A 19,846-nucleotide genomic window follows, 5' to 3' on the forward strand; every position below is an offset into this window, starting at 1 on the left:
GAAGAAGAAATAAAAAAAAGAAGCAAACTTAATAAAAGAAATTAAAAGTTTATTAAAATCTAGTGCAATTAAAGATTTATTTTAAAGAAAAAAAAATATGCATTTTCAACTCCCAACTCACCAATAAGGGCTAGAAATATGAGCCAAAACACTGCCTTTGCTGTCAATAAATTAGTGAAGGCTGCCTTCCTTGTTAGTCACAGTTAAAAAAGACCAGTGAGGGACAAGTGCATAGGCAATATGTATTAAATGTCAAAACTGGTTGATGCAATAAAACTTCGCCGTAAGATGTTTTATACATAGTGTAAAAAAAAAAAAAATGGGGAATGTGGACTTAACTTGGCGGATAGCAACTTTCTGTTATGAATTTCTATGACCAAAGCATATATCCTTATTAGTAGGATAAGCTTTCCTAAAAAACTCCCATTTTACCCATCCATTCACTCCAAATGTTTGTCTAGTTCTGCCTTGAACTTATTAAACTGCTGACCACTACAACAGATAGAAGTTTGTTCCAACTATCAATCACTCGCTGGCTAAAGGCAAATTTCCGCACATCTGTTCTACAATTGTCTTTTCTCAGTTTGAATTAATGCCACCTCAGGTGAGTAATCTGAACAAGAGGAAGAATTCCATTAGCATTGAGCTTGCTCAATCCATTCAAGGCCTTATACACCTCAATTAGATCACCTCGCAGGTGCCTAGTCTCCAGACGTTGCATTTTGCAGAATTTAAGCCTGTCTTGGTAAGAGCAACCCTTTGTTCCACTCACCAATCTCGTTGCCTTTCTCTGTACTCGGCAGCTCTACATCTTCCTAAAATGAGGCCTCGAGACCTGTATGCAGTACTCAAGGTGTGGCCTGATTATTACCCTGCTAGCAAAATTCCTGTATATCATTGAAAAGACACCATGAGCTACCCTTACAACCTTTTTGCACTGCTCAGAAAGCTTCATATCTGACTGCACAATTACCCCCAGGTCCTTTTCATTCTCCACTACCCTGAGTGGAGAATGAAAAGGACCTTCTACCCAGTTGATACGTTACTCTGGGGTTTCTGCTACCTATATGCAGTACTTTACGTTTGTCAATGTTAAACTTCAGTTGCCACCTCTGAGCCTATCTGCTCAACTTTTCCAGATCCTGTTGCAGTAGCATACTACCATTACTGTCATTAACAACCCTGGCAACCATTGTATCGTCTGCAAACTTAGACATTTACCCTGATATACCTTCATCGGTATCATTGATAAATACCGAAAACAACAATGGGCCTAACACTGAACCCTGGGGGACTCCACTAATAACATTAGTCCGTGAAGTGCAGTGTCCATTGATAATCACTCTGTCTTTTCCCACTCAACCATCCTTTTATCCATTGTAGCAACTTGCCCTTAATGCCATACTGCTTCAATTTTTACAATAGTCTTCCATGTGCCACAGTATCAAAAGCTTTCCTAAAATCCAAGTATATGATATCAAAATTATTCTTTGCATCCAATTCCTTTGTGACCACATCAGGCCCAACAGGAGGGGAGGAAGCCGGGACAAATTCCCAGGGCCCGTGCAGCCTGCAGGGCTTGCATCTGGATTCTTTTTTTTTTTTTACAAATTACTGTCCAATTTTATTATTTGTGATTTTGTTTCATAATTTCTTTAATCTCTTTGTCGGTAATCGTCCGGGCCCCAAACCCGATTTGACTGCACACTTTGTTTATGTATTTTAGCTGCTGTCAGTATTTTTGGCCCCTTTGTGGTGTTTCTGTCAGTAGCTTGTGCCCTGACAGTGGGCACGTCACATGGACATATCATGCTGTACGCTGCATGCACATATTGCACAAGCCACCCATTACATTGAATTTGTGCGTGTTAGTTGAGTCAGTCACTCAACTAACAACTAAGGCGGAGCAATTTTGTTTTATTTTATGTTGGTGAATGCATGTCCTCATCACTCGTGTCGTGAATGAAGTTGTTGAAAGTATATTTTCTTGTTCTATCTGATTTTCATTTTTTTGTCAAAGGTAAACTTATGCAATATAATAATTATTATAATAATTTCATAATGTATTTTAAACCTTAGGTTGTGTTTGTTCTTGTTCAACCTTTCATTATGAATTACCATCATAAATCCGGAGCATAAAAAAGAAGAAAACGAGATGCAAAAGAGAAAGAAGCTGTTAAAGGTCGAAGAACTCTTCAAAGTCTTGGGGTTACCATTTCTCCTCATTTGTCTGAAAATAAAGCTGAAAATATCTCAATTGAAGAAGAAAACAACAATAATAATGAAAGTGGTACTTGTGCATCAAGTAAAGTTGAGTATGAAATTGAACAATCTGCTGAATCTAAATCACAAAGACTAAGCTCATCTGCAGCTGCAGGAGGAATAAATCTGATGCAACTGAACAGTGTTCTGCTTCATGCTTAACAGAAATAACATCGCCGACATCCAAAAATGAACAAAATAACAAGAAATTATTAAATTTTGATATTGGCCTTCTAAAATCATACTTCACCTTCAACGAAATAGAAGATGCTGTTCGACAAGGACCAGAACCATACCCAACAATTTTTCCTCCCGACCATGACGGAAATAAATTTCCCATGTAAATTGTACGTACTGAATTGTCGTTTAAGGAATAATGAAGTATAGTTCCTCGAGACTGGCTAGTTTGGAGTAAAAGCAAACTTTTATTCTGCTTTCCATGTTGTCTATTTTGCAAATTACCTGAACTACAGTGATCTATTTTTACAACAGAAATTGGCTGGGGACCTTCCAAAAGTTATAAAAAGCTCTATGACAGTATATCTGATCATGAAAACAGTAACAATCACAGAGCGTGTTATGTAGAGTGGAAAAATTTACAAAACAATCTGAATAAAAACACGACAGTGAATCGTTTGTTATTGCACAAAATAAAAAGTGAAATGCAAGTATGGTAAGACTTACTATGGCAATATTTGGATGTAGTTTTGTTTCTTTCCGAACATGGATTAGGGGAAGCAACAACTTGATTTGTGATTTAAGAAATGGAAATTTCTTAGAAATGCTAGAGATCATAAGTCATTATGATCCTCTCCTTGACAAGCATTTGAAAAAAGTGAAAGAATCACAAATTGAAATGAAAAGATTGAAGGTTCATTATTTGTCAGCCGAAATTCAAAATGAATTTATTTCATGCTGTGCTGAAAACGTTCTTAGCCGCATTTTAAAGGAAAGAGAAGTTGCAAAATACTTTTCTGTAATTGTAGATGCAACACCAGATTCCGCCCATATGGAGCAAACAACATTCATATTGCCAGTATCCCAGTAAGTGAGTGTCACATGCAAGGATACAATAATGGCTCTAATATAAGTGGAGCATACAAGGGCATACAAGCTTGAATTTTGGAAATTAATCCGCTGGCCACTTTTTCTCCTTGTTCTTGTCACAGTTTGAATCTCTGTGGTGTTCATGCGGCAGAAGTTGTCCTGAGGTAATAACATTTTTTGGTGTTGTACAGAAGCTGTATAATATATTTAGTGGTAGTCCTCAGAGGTGGGAAATTTTGAAAAAAAAAAAAAAAAAACACCGACTGCTCGCTTCATTCTATGTCCAACACACATTGCTCTGCTCAAATTCAGAGTGTGAAACCATTTGCACAGAAGCTTCCTTCAATAAAGAAGTCAATCAACATGGTGCTATAATTAAATCTAACTGCAGACACTCAAACAGATTTAGTAGTAGTAGTGGCATGTGATGCAAGAAAGCAAGCGTATGAGCTTATGCAGCATCAGCCAAAAAAAAAAAAAAATTTACAAAACAATCCCCTCTAAATATTTGTCCAGTTCCTCCTTAAATTTATTTAACCTGTCAACTTCCACAACGACAGATGGAAGTTTGTTCCAGCAATTAACCACCCGCTGACGAAAGGCAAATTTTCGCACATTTATTCTACATCTGTCCTTCCTCAATTTCAATTTATGCCCCCTTAGGATCGTAATCTGAACAAGTGGAAGAATTCCATCAGAATTCAGCGTGCTCAACCTATTCAAGGCCTTGTACACCTCAATATCTCAATGGTGCCTAGTCTCCAGCTGCTGCAATTTGCAGAACTTAAGCCCCTCCTGGTAAGAGGATCCCTTCATTCCCCTCACCAATCTTGTTGCCCTTCTCTGTACATGCTCAAGAAAATCTACATCCTTCCTAAAATAAGGCCTCCAGACCTGCACGCAGTACTCAAGGCATGGCCTGACCATTGCCTTATACAGAACAGAGGGACAATCACCTCCTTTCCCTGCTAACAAAATTCCTGTATATCATTGACAACACCTCATGACCTGCCTTGGCAGCCTGTCTGCATTGCTCAGAAAACTTCATATCTGACTGCGCAATTACTCCCATGTCTTTTTCATTTTCTACCTCCTTAAATGTAGTACCACACAGTTGATACGATTTGAATGATATAAAGATATATATGGAGACAGAGTTGTTTGAATGTCTTGTGATGGCAACAGTTTGGTTCAAAATTCTATTAGCCATAACTACCCAAGCACAGTCTTACAAGCTTGAAATATCAATGTCGAAGTAGCAAATCTTTCTAGTCTTCTGACAGATTTGAAAAAGATTAGGAATAGTTGGGAAGCAATCCTAAATGAATGCAAGCTCGTAGCTGTAAATTTGTATGCAGGCTGAATTTTCAGATCGACAACAAAGGAAGAGGAAAAGAAATGCCGAAGAATCGGCAATAACACCAGCTGAAGAATTTAAGTTTAATGTTCTTTAGACAGTGTTATTGGTAACACGACAACTCGATTTGATGCAGCGAAAGAAATAAACATTGTATTCAGTGTGCTGTGGTTATTTCACGACTTAAATGACATAGAAATTCCAGAAAATGCAAGAAAACTTCAAAACAAATATGAAGATGATATTAGCGAACAGTTTTCTGAAGAACTAATACATCTGAAAACGATATATGATGCAAATATACAGGAAATAAAATCTTTCACCTATACAGTTGCTCAATAAAATAAAAAACATCCGAATCTTGAACCACTATTTCTCAATATTGTTATTGCTTTAAGGTTGTTTTGTACAATACCAGTGACTGTGGCTCAAGCAGAACAATCTTTTAGTTGCCTATCAAGGATTAAAAATGCGTTATGGTCAACTATGGATCAAAACCGACTTTCATCTTTGGGCTTGTTATCAGTTGAGGTGGAGTTAGCCCAATACTGATTTTTCAAAAGTAATAAGAGTTACTTGCAAGTTGTAAGGCTCGCAAAGCACCTTTGTGATTTAGTCTAAATCTGAGACTCAGGCTGCGATTTTTTGACTTTGTGATCTGATATGATAGTTTATCGAGATTAACCTTATTATACGAGTGGAAATTTTTTGTTAAACAACTATTATTTTAGAAAACAGGCCTTATGTGTCGGGTTGCATTATATCATCAAAGTTTCTTGTGACGACCAACTAACTGGTTAAAATAAATTTATTAAAATAAAAATGATATATACATAAGATAAAACAGAAATAAAATAAGATAAAAGCTTTAAAATACAATAAGATAAAAGAGTTAAAATATAATATAATATAATAAAAGCATCAAAATACATAGTAGATTTCGAAGCAAAATGCCTCTTCATTAACTAATCTGTGAATGGTGTACTTCAGTATATATTGATGGTTACAATAGCACAAGTCAGCTGGGCATAATCATGTATCACGAGTCTGGTGCTAAAGCAGAATTACGTACACGTGATGATCAGCAGCACTCATCGCACTGCAATGAGCACTGGCGATCATTTTGATCTGATTATCTTTGATATAAATACAAAACTATTATTTGGTATTTACCCAATATTGTATCACTATTATTCAATTTTTGTATTATTATATTACAGAAAAAATAAAGAACAATTTCTGTCTACACACAGTTTTTTTTTTTTTTCTGTCATCGGGTCCGAAATTATTGTTTTCCCTCGGCCTGGGCCAGCTCTCGCCTGCCCTGGACCACATCGTAGTATCCAATCAAATTTATCAGACAAGACTTTACAAACCCTTAACAAACCCATGCTATGTCTGAACTATAACTGCAGTCTTGTCTAGATGATCCTGCATCACTTCCTTAACCAGTGACTCCATTATTTTCCCTGGAACAGAAGTTAGACTAACAGGTCTGTAATTACCCATGTCACTCTTTGATCCCTCTTTGTGAATTGGGGATACATTTGCACTTTTCCAGTCCACGGGGACCTCCCCTGAGTCTAAGGAAACTTTCATAATTATGACTAAGGGTTTGCTTACTTCCTTTACTGCCTCCTTTAATATAACTGGATAGATCCCATCCACCCCAGGTGGCTTTCTTATGTTTATCTTCAACAATTTCTCCTCCACTTTACTCTCATTTATTACAAGATTATCTAGCTTACTGCCAGAGTTTAATACACCTCTGGCATTCCCCTCCCTCCCTGAATAACTCCTCATGTTCACTTGAATGTAGATGCAAAATATTCATTTAGTTTGTTAACTACCTGAGCAGGATCATCAACAGTTGAACCATCGATATCAAGTGAACCAATCTGATTCATTCCCTTCCTTCTAGAATTTACATAAGTAAAGAACTCTTTACTGTTTTTCTTTGTATCCTTTGCCAAAGATTTCTTGTAATCTGCCTTCACCTGCCTAACCTACTTTTGTGACTTGATTGCAGACCAGCTTATATCTGCCATAGGCTTCTGTGTCACCTGATAATTTATATGCATCCCATGCACTTTTCTTCTCTGCCACGAGCCACATTAATTCATCTGATATCCATTTTGGCCTAAACCTTGAACATTATTTCTTAGTTGGTATGAAAAGCCTAGTAGCTTCCAAGATTAATTCTTCGAATGCTTCCCATTTAGAATTCATTGTTGGTAACATCATCAGTTGATCCCATTGTATAGAATTTAAAAAATTTCGAGACCACTGTAGTCATCTTTACGAAAGCAAAAACCTTCCCCTTACCCCTAATGGTATTTACATCTTTAAGTAAATCCCACATCAGTACACTGTGATCACTGCCACCTAGTGGGTCCTTTATCTGCAGATTCTTAACACATGAAGAATCACTGCTGATAATTAGATCATGATTATTACTCCCTCTGGTTGCCTCTCGAATATGTTGCTATAGAAAACAGTCATCCAATAAATCCACAAAAGCCTTGCTAGTGTGTGAGTGACAAACCACAAGTTCCAGTCAATATCTGAAAAGTTAAAATCCCCCATTATAAGACATTCTGATTTACTCGCCCATCTATTTCTCTGCACAATTTCTCATTATATGCATCAGATTCATTAGGCCTATAACACACACCCACACTAATTTTTCTTTTCTCAGTGCTTATGTCACACCACACTGACTAAACATTGCATTGTCCACCAATGTCAGTTGGATGCACTTCCTTAGATTTTGTATTTCTTAACTAACAGCATAATCCCTCCTCCCTTTCTGTATACATTGTACTCAAATTCCAATTCTGTGCTGCTTATATCCATGTGGCACCATGTCATTATGACATCAAAAGTCTGCTAGCCATAAATAGAATTCATAGATAGCAAGTTTCCCAACTAACTTATTGGAGGTGTTAAGTAAAATGGTTATTTAACTTTAACCTTTAACTTAAATATAATCATGTTTGGAGAAACAGTTTGTCATCTAGTAACACTAGTTGGAGAACAAATTTTTGAGCCAAATTAAAACAAATCGATTTTGCAAAAAAAAAAAAAAAAAAAGTTTCCAATATCCTTAATATTACTGAAGATAAAAAAAATTATGTTTTGCAGATCAGTTATGTAATTTTTAATGTGAGAACTTGCCAAATTATTATTATGAAAGAAGAAGAAAGAATTAATGGACAGTGGTCAGTGGTTGGAGAAGTGACAAATGCACAAGAAAACATGAAAAATGACAAGTTATCCGAATCATTCTTGGAATTTCAAAAATTCCTCATAGCAGTGAGGAGCATCCAAGAATATTCAATCAGGTGAAGAAGAATCCAAATTCAGATCTCTTTCTGGGGTAATTTTGGAAATGCTCTTGACAGCCAAGTCTGAATAGCAGTACCATTTGTTATTAACAAAACTTTGAATCACCATTTCTGAAGATATGTAACATCTGCTACATTATCTTTCTGGAAGCATTCATAATCAATTGATGTCAAGCAGACTAGCCAAACAGAAATCCACAGGCAGAAAAATGTTAGGTAAGTTAATGTTTAAAAGCAGACTGCTGGTAGACAATCCTCTGGCTGTATTTTAATATAAAATGTGTATTTTGTAAGTGAAATTTAATTTCTAGTGCAGTGTGGACTTTAAAAAAAACTGCCTGCTTTTTCTGAAAAATCTTCTGTTTTCCTCCATTTTCCTGCTTTTTGCACCCTTCTTTTTTTTTTCCTTTTTTTTTTTGGCTGTTTTGGCAAAAACCTCCTGTTTTCTTACTATCAAATACTTAATCTCTGGCTTTTTATAAGTTTAACTTTGGCAGCTATGTATCTATTAAATGTCATATGTATTAACATTTTCAAAAAGTGCTGAATTTTTGAGATCAGGTTTATGAGGGACTCACTGTAGTTAAAACTATTTTGCCTAGTTGATAATTGAAACAGTACTTTTCTGTGCAGAAAAGAAAAAAAAGTATTATTCTGTGCAGTTTAAATTTTACAAGATGAAAAAAAAAAAATGGATAAGGCTGTTTTGTGCTTTTTACTAGAACCTCTGTGTATTTTCATAATTACTTTTTTTACAGTTTTATGACTGGCACAGCCATTCAATAAATAACTCTAGGTATTTAATGATTGTTAAACTAATGATGAGGATTTGCAGTAATACTACCCCTCCCTACCAAGGGCTGTGACAAGTTTTATAGACAGAATACAGGTGTGAATTAATACAAATTGCTGTCCAACACAAAATACATTCCTACCAAAACACCCTCCAATCCACCATTCCCTATAATTTCATAATTTCATTACTAAAAATTCAGAGCTACAGGGCTCAATAACTTCCACGATTTTTTAATATATTAAAAAGTAAGGGATTACCTCAATCTTTTTCATGGAATGCTTCCAGTCAATTCTCTCTCATGTGTGATGAATAAAATAAGATGAAAAAAATGAAAAAACAAATTAATGAATTCCCTCACTCGTAGAGATATGAACAGATCCAATGCGCAATGGAATTGAAAGCCAAGAGCCCCAACCCGGTCCCGAAACACATTAAACCACCGCAGCAAGACCATGAGTGCGAGAAGACACTATTATGACACAATGTCTTCTTGCACTCATGGTCTTGCTGCGGTGGTTTTGATGTGTTTCAGGGTCAGGTTGGGGATCTCGGCTTTCAATTCCGTTGCGCATCGGATTCGTTCATATCTCTATGAGTGAGGGAATTTGTTAATTTGTTTTTTCACTTTTTTCATCTCATTTTATTCGTCACACATGAGAGAGAAAAAGATTGAAGTAATCTCTTACTTTTTAATATAATTTCATTACAGCTAAAGACAAGTTTTAGTTGCATATAATTTCTTAATAATGAGTGAATAATTCTTAAACATAATTTTATGTTACAGATACTAAAGACTTAAACATAAATTTGTTGGAAGTTCTAAAACAGAAATCCATGCTTCAAGAAGATAATAAATACTGGTGTGCTTCCTGCTTTCATTATACAGAGGCCAATCAAAACCAAAAAATTGTAAAGGCTCCACCTGTTCTTGTACTTTACGTGTCATGCTTCTTTAGTTCCAGGTAAATACGCTTCATTTGTGAAAATATTGGAAAATATTGCATTATGATTTCATATTAATTTAAGCAATGTGTCCTTCCTTTGTGTTTCATTAAATAATATTAATTTTTTACAGTTTTGGTGAAGATTTCATATTTTATCAATATATCTATCAACTTTATATGGACATTTCTATTAATATCACATTCTTAACATGTTGACTGTTCCCATATAGATATTATTTCATATTCTGTAAATCTAATAAAATGCTGTTACATTTGCTCACCATTTGTAGAAGTCCACTATATGTACAAAATGGTTCAAATGAATTATTTATGATATACCTGAACTCCAGGATCAAGTCCTGTATATCATTATATCATCCTGCAAGCGTAGGAAGGCTACATATTGCACTAGTTTCTCTATAAAACTTCATTTTGTATGGCTAGAAGTGTATTACGTGTATGCCAATGTGTGTTCACAGGATGGTTTGCATGTTGTACAGGTCGGAAAACCCTGAAATAACATATTCAGGTGCATACTCCACCTGAGATTGACTGACTACAGCCACAGATGTAACTGTTTCAGGGGGCGCCTCCATAGCCAGGTGGGAAGGAGCAGCAGTGCGTAGTACACGCTTCTTGATTAGACCGGGGTTCAAGCCCGTCACCACCAAATACGGAGGATGCGGAAAGGTCAAGGGAATGACCACCGCATATTCCCGGAGCAATATGGCCTTAGTTGCTAATGCTCCTAAAAACCAAATAACAAACAAACAACTGTTTCAGGACATTATATCGACAGTAACTAAGCTTTAATAGCAAAGAACACAAATTATATTAATTGTTAAGAAAGAAATAATTTATTATCATTGATGGTTTCAGAAATAATTACACACTTCCATCCTCAGAGTAATTAGATATTCAGGATTGCTAGTTAGCAAAGTTATTAAGGTGAAAAAAAAAATAAGAAAGTTATTAAAAAATTGTATCCTTAAATATTGAATAAGCCAATTAAATACCAATAACAACAGTAAATAAATAATAATAAAGCAGTAACAGTAATCAAATTAGCAACTGCAGGACTAGTTTTATTAGTTCATAAAAATATAATTAGGATATCTTCACAGTACAGAATTACATTTTGGACTAGTTTATGAGTTCATAAAAATCTAATTAGGATATCTTCAAACAGTACAGAATTACATTTTGAGAAAGGGTTTCATAAAAATGTACAATACAATCAGTAGTTAACAAAACAAAGATTTCAAATTGATTTAATAATTACAAGTAAAAACTAATATTCTATTTTCAGGGATTTAAAAAAAAAAGAAAAAAAAAGCCAATTGTCCATTTGTCTTTAGTGTACAGGGGATGGAAAATTATTAGTTCATATTATGACTGACATGCAGCCTCATTGTGAAAATCTAGAAAAATATCTGTGCATGGATTCTGATTGAGGTTATTGAACATTAGGGGAGGATAACTGCTGCAATGACCTGGAGGATTGAAGAACTGGAAAAACTTGGTGAAAACTGTTCCGCGAATATCCACTCTGCTTTTCGGACTCTTGGAAAATGTGATCCCCACAGGAAAAGTGTTTTCCAAAGATGCTAAGTTAATATGTGTTCAGCTAGGTACCTGTATTTTTTGTAGACAGCAGATGATTTGTCAGCCTGATTAAAAAGCCTCTCTTTTAATTTTATAGCAAAGAACCTGGTATTTTTAGATATGATGAAAATCTTTAGATCTGATGATGTATCTTTAGATATGATGGAAATTTTATTTAACAGTGGTGTGTGTGCCTGACCTTGCAGGTAGGAACCACCATCTGTTTCAAGGGTCCTCCCAAGTCATAAATCCGCTTCATATTTCCCCACATGATATCTGAAAGAACATTCCATTTGCCTAATTTATGCTTTTAGGCATTCTTGTGGTATATAGTAGATGGCACAGTATAGCAGTTTTGTCACTTGTCACTCATTTGGGGAGGTCTGGGTTTGATTCTCATCGATAACTGGAGGAATTTCTAAAGTCTTCTTCAATTGAGGCTGTAATTAGCTGACCTTAGGTAGAGGCCTAAGATCAGATAATTGCAGTCCCCCCTTGAGATATTCCAGATTTTTCAGCACATACAACATGCAAATCAGCCTATGAACATGCACTTGTACAGACATAGTACACAGTGGAGCAATGTGGTCTAAGGTGCTGATGTGTCAAAAACACAACAACAACAGAGGAGTCAGAGGAATTAGTTTGTAATTTAGTTTTCAGAGTAGGAACTGATTTAGAATAAATTTTTATATAAACTGTTAATCCCATGAAATTTCTCTGAAAATGTTCTAAGGTATAGTAGAACCATATATGGGGTATGTTCCCAAACCAAAGATTTCAAATTAAACAGCATTACATGCAATAGCTAAGTTGCAAAAGCATGTTGTATGTGCTGTATTTCTTTCAAATAAGAATTCAAAATTAAAGACTTAATTTTTAAAATGAGAAGCAGGATTTTAACCCAAGAAGAAATTTATCTGCTTTACTGAAACAAAAGACATGTAAGATTTAAAATAAGACATTCTTATATATAAGACAATGAGACCATCTTTACAAAAGATGAATATTTCTTAGAACAGTTTTAAATAAGTGTCCTGTGTATTAAAACTGTATTTTCTAAGGCAACTGCTCTCTGACCCAACCACAACCATTAATCCTGTTGTTTGCAGCTGGTGTATTCCATAGATTTCTAGGAATTTGTAATTCTCTAAGATTTTAACTGAACAGGACCATTAATCTTGTCATTTGACAGCCAGTGTTTTTCACAGATTTCTATGAATCTGGAGTTTCTGAAGTAACCAAATACCAAATAAGTATTTCATTCATTCATTTCTGATTTATCCATTTTCAAATATAGACATGATGGCAGAAAAAAGCAAAATGAAAATTTAAAATTTTGAAATGTGAGTGAAAGTAGTAGTAGTGGCATGTGATACAAGAAAGCAAGTGTATGAGCTTATGCAGCATCAGCCATAAAAAAAAAAAAAAAATTCACACAACCATTCCCTCTAAATGTTTGTCCAGTTCCTCTTTAAATTTATTTAACCTATCAACTTCCACAACGACAGATGAAAGTTTGTTCCAGCAATTAACCACCCACTGGCTAAAGGCAAATTTCCGCACATCTACTCTACATCTGTCTGTCTTTAATTTGAATTTATGTCCCCTTAGGTTCGTAATCTGAACAAGTGGAAGAATCCCTTCAGAATTCAGCGTGCTCAACCCATTCAAGGCTTTATACACCTCAATCAGATCACCGGGCAGGTGCATAGTCTCCAGCCATTGCAATTTGCAGAACTTAAGCCTCTCTTGGTAAGAGGATCCCTTCATTCCCCTCACCAATCTTGTTGCCCTTCTCTGTACACGCTCAAGCAAATCTACATCCTTGAGGCCTCCAGACCTATATGCAATACTCAAGGTGTTGCCTGACCATTGCCTTATACAGAGGAACAATCACCTCCTTTTCCCTGCTAGCAAAATTCCTATATATCATTGACAAAACCCCATGACCTGCCCTGGCAGCCTGTCTGCATTGCTCAGAAAACTTCATATCTGACTGCACAATTACTCCCAGGTCTTTTTCATTTTCTACCACCTTAAGTGTAGTACCACACAGTTGGTACATTTCTCTGGGGTTACTTCTACCCATATGCAGTACTTTGCATTTGTCAAGGTTAAACTTTGGTTGCCACTTCTCAGCTCATCTGCCCAAATTTTCTAGATCCTGTTGCAGTAGCACACTGCCATTACTATCATTAACAACCCTGCCAACCTTTGTATCATCTGCAAACTTTGACACTAAGCCTGATATACCTTCATCAATATGATTAATAAATATACAAAACAACAGTGGACCTAACACCTAACCCTGTGGGACTCCACTAATAACATTAGTCCAAAAAGAGCAGCACCCATTGATTACCACCCTCTGTCTTCTCCCACTCAACCATCCTTTTATCCTTTGTAGCAACGTACCCTTAATACCATTCTGCTCCAATTTGTGCAGTAGTCTTCCATGTGCAACAGTGTCAAAAGCGTTCCTGAAATCCAAGTATATGATATCAGAATTATTTTTTGTATCCAGTTCCTTTGTACCCAATAATATCCTATCAAATTTGTCAGACAAGACTTTCCCTTAACAAATCCATTCTGTGTCTGAATTATTGCTGCAGTCTTGTCTAGATGATCCTGCAATGCATCTTTAACCAGTGACTCCATTATTTTACCCGGAACAGAAGTTAAACTAACTGGTCTGTAATTACTCGTGTCACCCTTCGATCCCCTTTTGTGAATTGGGGATACATTTGCACATCCAGTCCGTGGGGATCTCCCCTGAGTCCAAGGATGCTCTCATAATTATGGCTAAAGGTTTGCTTACTTCCTTTGCCACCTCCTTTAATATAACCTGGATAGATTCCATCCACCCCAGGTGCCTTTCTTATGTTTAACTTCAACAATTTCTCCTCCGCTTTCCTCCAAGTTATAGACAATGCAGCAAAGGATTTATTGCAAAGCCAGTTGGCAGAAAAGTATAATTGTGGTAAAATACAAATTCAAAAAATTTTACAAGAAAAAAATAATATTAAAGAAAAGTGGATTCAGAGATGCAAATAAAAATATTCAGCAAGAAACATATCAACTATATAAAGAAATTAATGAGTTAACACTCACCGGTTTGGCAGTGCTTGTGCTAGAGGAATTCCAGTAAGGGGATTAATACTACAAGTAAAAGCTGTGAATTCTGAAAAGCTTTAAAAAGAGACACATTCTGCCAGCAATGGATGGCTAAGTAAATTTTGTAACAGAAATAACATCGTTTTTAGGTCTCTGTATGGTGATAATGCATCTGTGAGTGAAAATGATGTGGAACAGTGGCTTTTGCATTTGCCATCTTTAACACAACAACAACACAAACCCAAAGACATCTTTAATGTAGTTGCAACTGGCCTCTTTTATCATGTTAGTTCTAATATCAGGTTGATGTTAGAATCGATTTTATAGAAGTACAAAAAGAAAATGTTCAACTTGGACAGCAGATAAATGTAAACATCACATACAAAATTTGAAGATACAGTCACATGGGAATATGACATTGAAACTGAGAACAAAAACTTAATGATTCTGCTAGGAACTTTGACAGCAGTGACAGTTTATGTGAAAATATGAATATAAATGATGAATTGGATGTTAAAGAAATTAAAATTCCAATAGTAGAAAGTTTAAATACTATTTTAGGACTAAAAATTTATCTTGAGAATTAGGTAGTAATAAAATTTTATAATTATTAAATGATTTTGAAACTATTTTAGAAAAGGAAATAATTCAACAAAAAACAAAATCATCCAGAAAAACTGTTAACCTGAATATTTAAAAAAATAAAAATTATATATTTTATATTATCTGTTTAGTTTTATGTTTACAGATTTCCTGTTGTCAGGAAATATCTGCAATCATTTCATTTACTTTCCAGGTGAAGTTTTCAGAAAATTATCGAACTGGTCCGCAGATATAAAGTACATAACTTTATATTTGCAGACCAGTTTTCAGGAGAATACCATGACACTTATAGACTGGCTAGTGTACAGCCCCAATCTGAGTCCAATATGTTGTCTATTGTGGTATGAATTGGAAAAACAGTGTGAGACCTGTCCACAGAGGCTACAATAATTCCCATTTAAATTAGTTTAAAGTGTTCTGTAAAGGACATATGCAGTGTTTCAGGCTGAAGGAGGCTATATGCTGAATTAAAATCTGATCTGTAAACTGCTGTTTTCTTATTATCTCAATACTTTGTTAACATAGCATATGTGAGGTATAATTTTAAAAGTTGGTAAACCAAAATGTCACATCACTTTAGTATTAGTAGAGGCATATGATGCAAGAAAGCAAGCTTATGCAGCATCAGCCAAAAAAAAGCACTCCCATTTCACCCTTAAATTTAGTCCAGCTCAGCCTTAAATTTATTTAGGCTATCAACTTCCACAACAAGAGATGGAAGTCTGTTCCACCACCCAACCACCTGCTGGCTAAAAGGCAAACTTCCACACATCTATCCTGCATCTGTCTTTCCTCAATTTGAATTTATGCCCTCTCAGGTGATTATTCTGAGCGAAAGGAAGAATCCCATCAGCATTCAGCATGCTCAAACCATTCAAGGCTTTATACATCTCAATCAGATCACCTTGCAGGTGCCTAGTTTCCAGACACTGTAATTTGCAAAATTTAAGCCTTTCTTTGTAAGAGCAACCCTTTGTTCCATTCACTAATCTTGTTGCCCTTCTCTGTACTCGTTCCAACAGCTCTACATCCTTCTTAAAATGAGGCCTCCAGACCTGTATATAGTACTGACCATTGCCTTATATAAGGGGGTATTCACCTCCTTATCCCTACTAGAAAAATTTCTGTATGTCATTGACAAGACACTATGAGCTACTCTTGCAGACCATCTGCACTGCTCAGAAAACTTCATATCTGCCTGCACAATTACCCCCAGGTCCTTTTCATTCTCTACCACTGTCAGTGTAGTACCACAGAGTTGATATGTCACTCTGGGGTTGCTACTTCCCATATGTAGTACTTTACATTTGTGTCAATGTTAAACTTCATTTGCCACCTCTCAGCCCATCTGTTCAACTTTTCTGGATCCTGTTGCAGCAACGTACTGTCATTAGTGTCCTTAACAACCCTGCCAACCTTCGTATCATCTGCAAACTTGGACATTAAGCTTGATATACCATCATCATTATCATTTATAAATACAGAAAACAACAATGGACCCAATACTGAACCCTGAGAGACTCCACTAATAACATTAGCCCACGATGAGCAGTGTCCATTGATTACCATTCTCTGTCTTCTCCCACTCAACCATCCCTTTATGCATAGCAGCAATTTGCCTCCAATGCCACACTGCTCCAATTTGTGCAGTCGTCTTCCATGTGCAACAGTATCAAAAGCCTTTCTAAGATCCAAATATATGATATCAAAGTTATTCCCTGCATCCAGTTCCTTTGTGACCACATCATAGTATCTAATCAAATTGGTGAGGCAAGACTTTCCCTTAACAAAATCATGCTGTGTCTGAGCTATAAATGAAGTCTTGTCTAGATGATCCTGCAGTGCTTCTTTAACCAGTCCCTCCATTAACTTTCCTGGAACAGAAGTTAAACTAACAGGTCTATAATTACTTGTGTTGCCCTTTGATCTTCCTTTGTGAATTGGGGTCACATTTGCACATCTCCAGTCCATGGGTATCTCCCCTGAGTCTAAAGAAGCTCTCATAATTATGGGTAAGGGTTTGCTTACTTCCTTTGCTGTCTCCTTTAATATAACTGGATAGATCCTGTCCACCCCGGGTGCCTTTTTTATGTTTATCTTCAACAATTTCTCCTCCACTTTCCTCTCAGTTATTACAAAATCATCCAGCTCACTGCCAGAGTTTACCTCACCTCTAGCATTCCCCTCCCTGAATAACTCCTCATGGGTGAATGTAGATGCAAAATACTCATTTAGTTTGTTAGCCACCTGAGCAGAATCATCAACAGTTGAACCATCAATATCCAGTGGACCAATCTGATTCATCCCTTTCCTTCTAGAGTTTACATAGGTAAAGAACTCTTTGTTGTTTTTCTTTGCATCCTTTGCCAAGGATTTCTCATAATCTGCCTTTGCCTGCCTAATCTCCTTTGTGACTTGGTTACAGACCAGCTTATATCTATCATAGGCTTCCATGTCACCGATTAATTTATATGTATCCCATGCATTTTTCTTCTCTGCCACATGTCTCATTAGTTCATCTGACATCCATTTAGGCCTAAACCTTGAACAATATTTCTTAGTTGGTATGTAAAGCCTAGTAGCTTCCCAGATAAATTCTTTGAATGCTTTCCATTTTGAATTTGCTGTTGGTAACATCATCAGTTGGTCCCACCGTATAGAATTTAAATACTGTCTCAGACCACCGTACTCACCTTTACGAAACAAAAACCCTTCCCTTTACCCTTGATGGTAGTTACCTCTTTGAGTAAATCCCACTTCAGCACACTGTGTTCACTGCCACGTAGTGGTTCCTTTATCTGCAGATTCTTAATGCATGAAAAATCACTACTGATAATCAAATCAAGAGTATTACTCCTTGTAGTTGCCTCCCAAACATGTTGATTTAGAAAACAATCATCCAAAAAATCCACAAAAGCCTTGCTAGTGTGTGAGTGACCAACCCACAAATTCCAGTCAATATCTGGGAAATTAAAATCCCCTATTATAAGACTCTCTGATTTCAAGCAGTTCTATTAATGATTTAATGACAGTCTGTATGTCAGATTATGCGAGAACAGCACAACAAGCATGCTTTGTGCAAGATTAAAAGAAGCACCAAGGAAGAGTATTTGTACAAGAATTTCACTAGTATTAATGTTTGCAGGTTTTGTACAATTGTTGCGTATACCATAAGTATTGAATAAATTATTAAGTACTAACATAGAATTACTGTAATTTTCTTGGTAGTAAACATTTGGATAATTTCATTAAAGATTGACGAAATTAATAGTTGCTTAGCCAAATTGTATAGTCTGATTTCATTTGTAGGCTGAATAACTGTTACAAAATAATTGTACTAGGGCACTAGATATCTTAATTTGTTTAGTTATACATTAAAGTAACTGAACAATTTACTTTGTATTTATACTTGATGTCAGCCAGGTAGCAATAAAATTTTCAGATTACATTCATAATGTACACTTTTTTTTTTTTTTTTTGTAAATTCTAATTATGAGAATTGTATTAAAAAGTACTTTATGTCAGAACTGTTTCATTAATTTGAAAACTCCTTCTTTTAACAGCACTGATGACCAGATCTGTAAAACACAGAAGAAGGTCAACATTCCTTTTGAACTTCCCGTTACCGAACAATGTTATAAATATCCTAATAATAACAAGGAATGTAAATATAGTCTGTATGCTGCAATATTCCACGTTGGAGTATCCATGTCATCTGGTCATTATGTCACTTTTATTCATTTACCTGGAAAACACTTCACCTCCAGGAACACTGTAAATGTATTCTATGATAAATCATGTACAAAAGAAAATAATCATAAAAATTTGTATGCAGACTCTATGTTAAACATGCATGAGGATGTTGGCGGAGTGTCTGGTATTCAGTTATCGGATACTGCTGAAGGGTTACACAATTCTGATAATTCTTGTTGTGATCCAAAAATTGCATGTAATTCTGAACTTTTTATAAAAGATTCCATAAAAGGCATTTGGTTACTGCTAGATGATGATAGAATGATTCCAGTCAGCATGAATGAAATGTGCTATAATTTACCATATTCAGAGTACTTGGGTTTGGCTTCAACACCATATCTTCTTTTCTACAAAAAAGAGATAGAAGCATCTTCAAGTAAATAAATGCAACGTGTAAAAATAGACTATCTCTGTATATAAATAAAAAAAGTTATTTATTTGTAAACTTACTTAAAGTTGGTGTATTATTTCTTGAATGAAAGTTTTGGCTTTTGTGCCTTTCTTTGTTCCTATATAAGAGGTTCCTGGAAATTAAAGTACACGAGACTGCTGTGTTGTCCATTTATTGACATTATGAAATAGTATTGTGTAACATAGAGTACCGTAACATTATTTTTTTTACATTTTTGTCATTACAGTTTAGGCACTTGTCCTACTTGGGAAGGAGTTCATAAATTCTTATTCACTACAAAGAAACTGAGTTCATGTGACTGACACAAGATTAAAAACACCTCTGTGACATTTTGAGCAGTTGAAATTTTTCCACAGCAGTGTTTTTTCAGTGACCCAAAGAGAGAGGGTAGTCTGAAAAAGTCTGGACTGTGTGGTAAATGTTTAAAATTGAATAATTTTAAACAATTCATGGGGTGGTGGCATTGGCTATATATGTAGTGTAATATTCTCATGGAACAAAATCATACATTAGTATTGGTGACAAATGATGCAAGGAAGCAAACTTATACAGCCTCAGTCAAATAAATAACCTTTGTATGTCGCTCATCCATCCCCTCTATTA

General features: G+C 35.6%; 1 protein-coding gene across 1 annotated transcript in view; it reads left to right on the forward strand.

The window, feature by feature from the left end:
* The window catches only part of LOC150076055 (ubiquitin carboxyl-terminal hydrolase 12/46 homolog), a 94,019-nt gene extending 74,804 nt beyond the window's left edge, over positions 1–19,215 (forward strand). The window contains exons 6-7 of the mRNA XM_090387243.1: positions 9,594–9,771; positions 18,642–19,215. Coding sequence (XP_090243369.1) covers positions 9,594–9,771; positions 18,642–19,215 — 752 coding nt within the window. The remainder of the gene's footprint in view (positions 1–9,593; positions 9,772–18,641) is intronic.
* Positions 19,216–19,846: the final 631 nt, after the last annotated feature.

The sequence above is a fragment of the Mastigoproctus giganteus genome, chromosome 13 (genome assembly GCF_048544385.1).
Source record: "Mastigoproctus giganteus isolate SK-2022 chromosome 13, ASM4854438v1, whole genome shotgun sequence".
In the NCBI taxonomy this organism is placed as follows: domain Eukaryota; kingdom Metazoa; phylum Arthropoda; class Arachnida; order Uropygi; family Thelyphonidae; genus Mastigoproctus; species Mastigoproctus giganteus.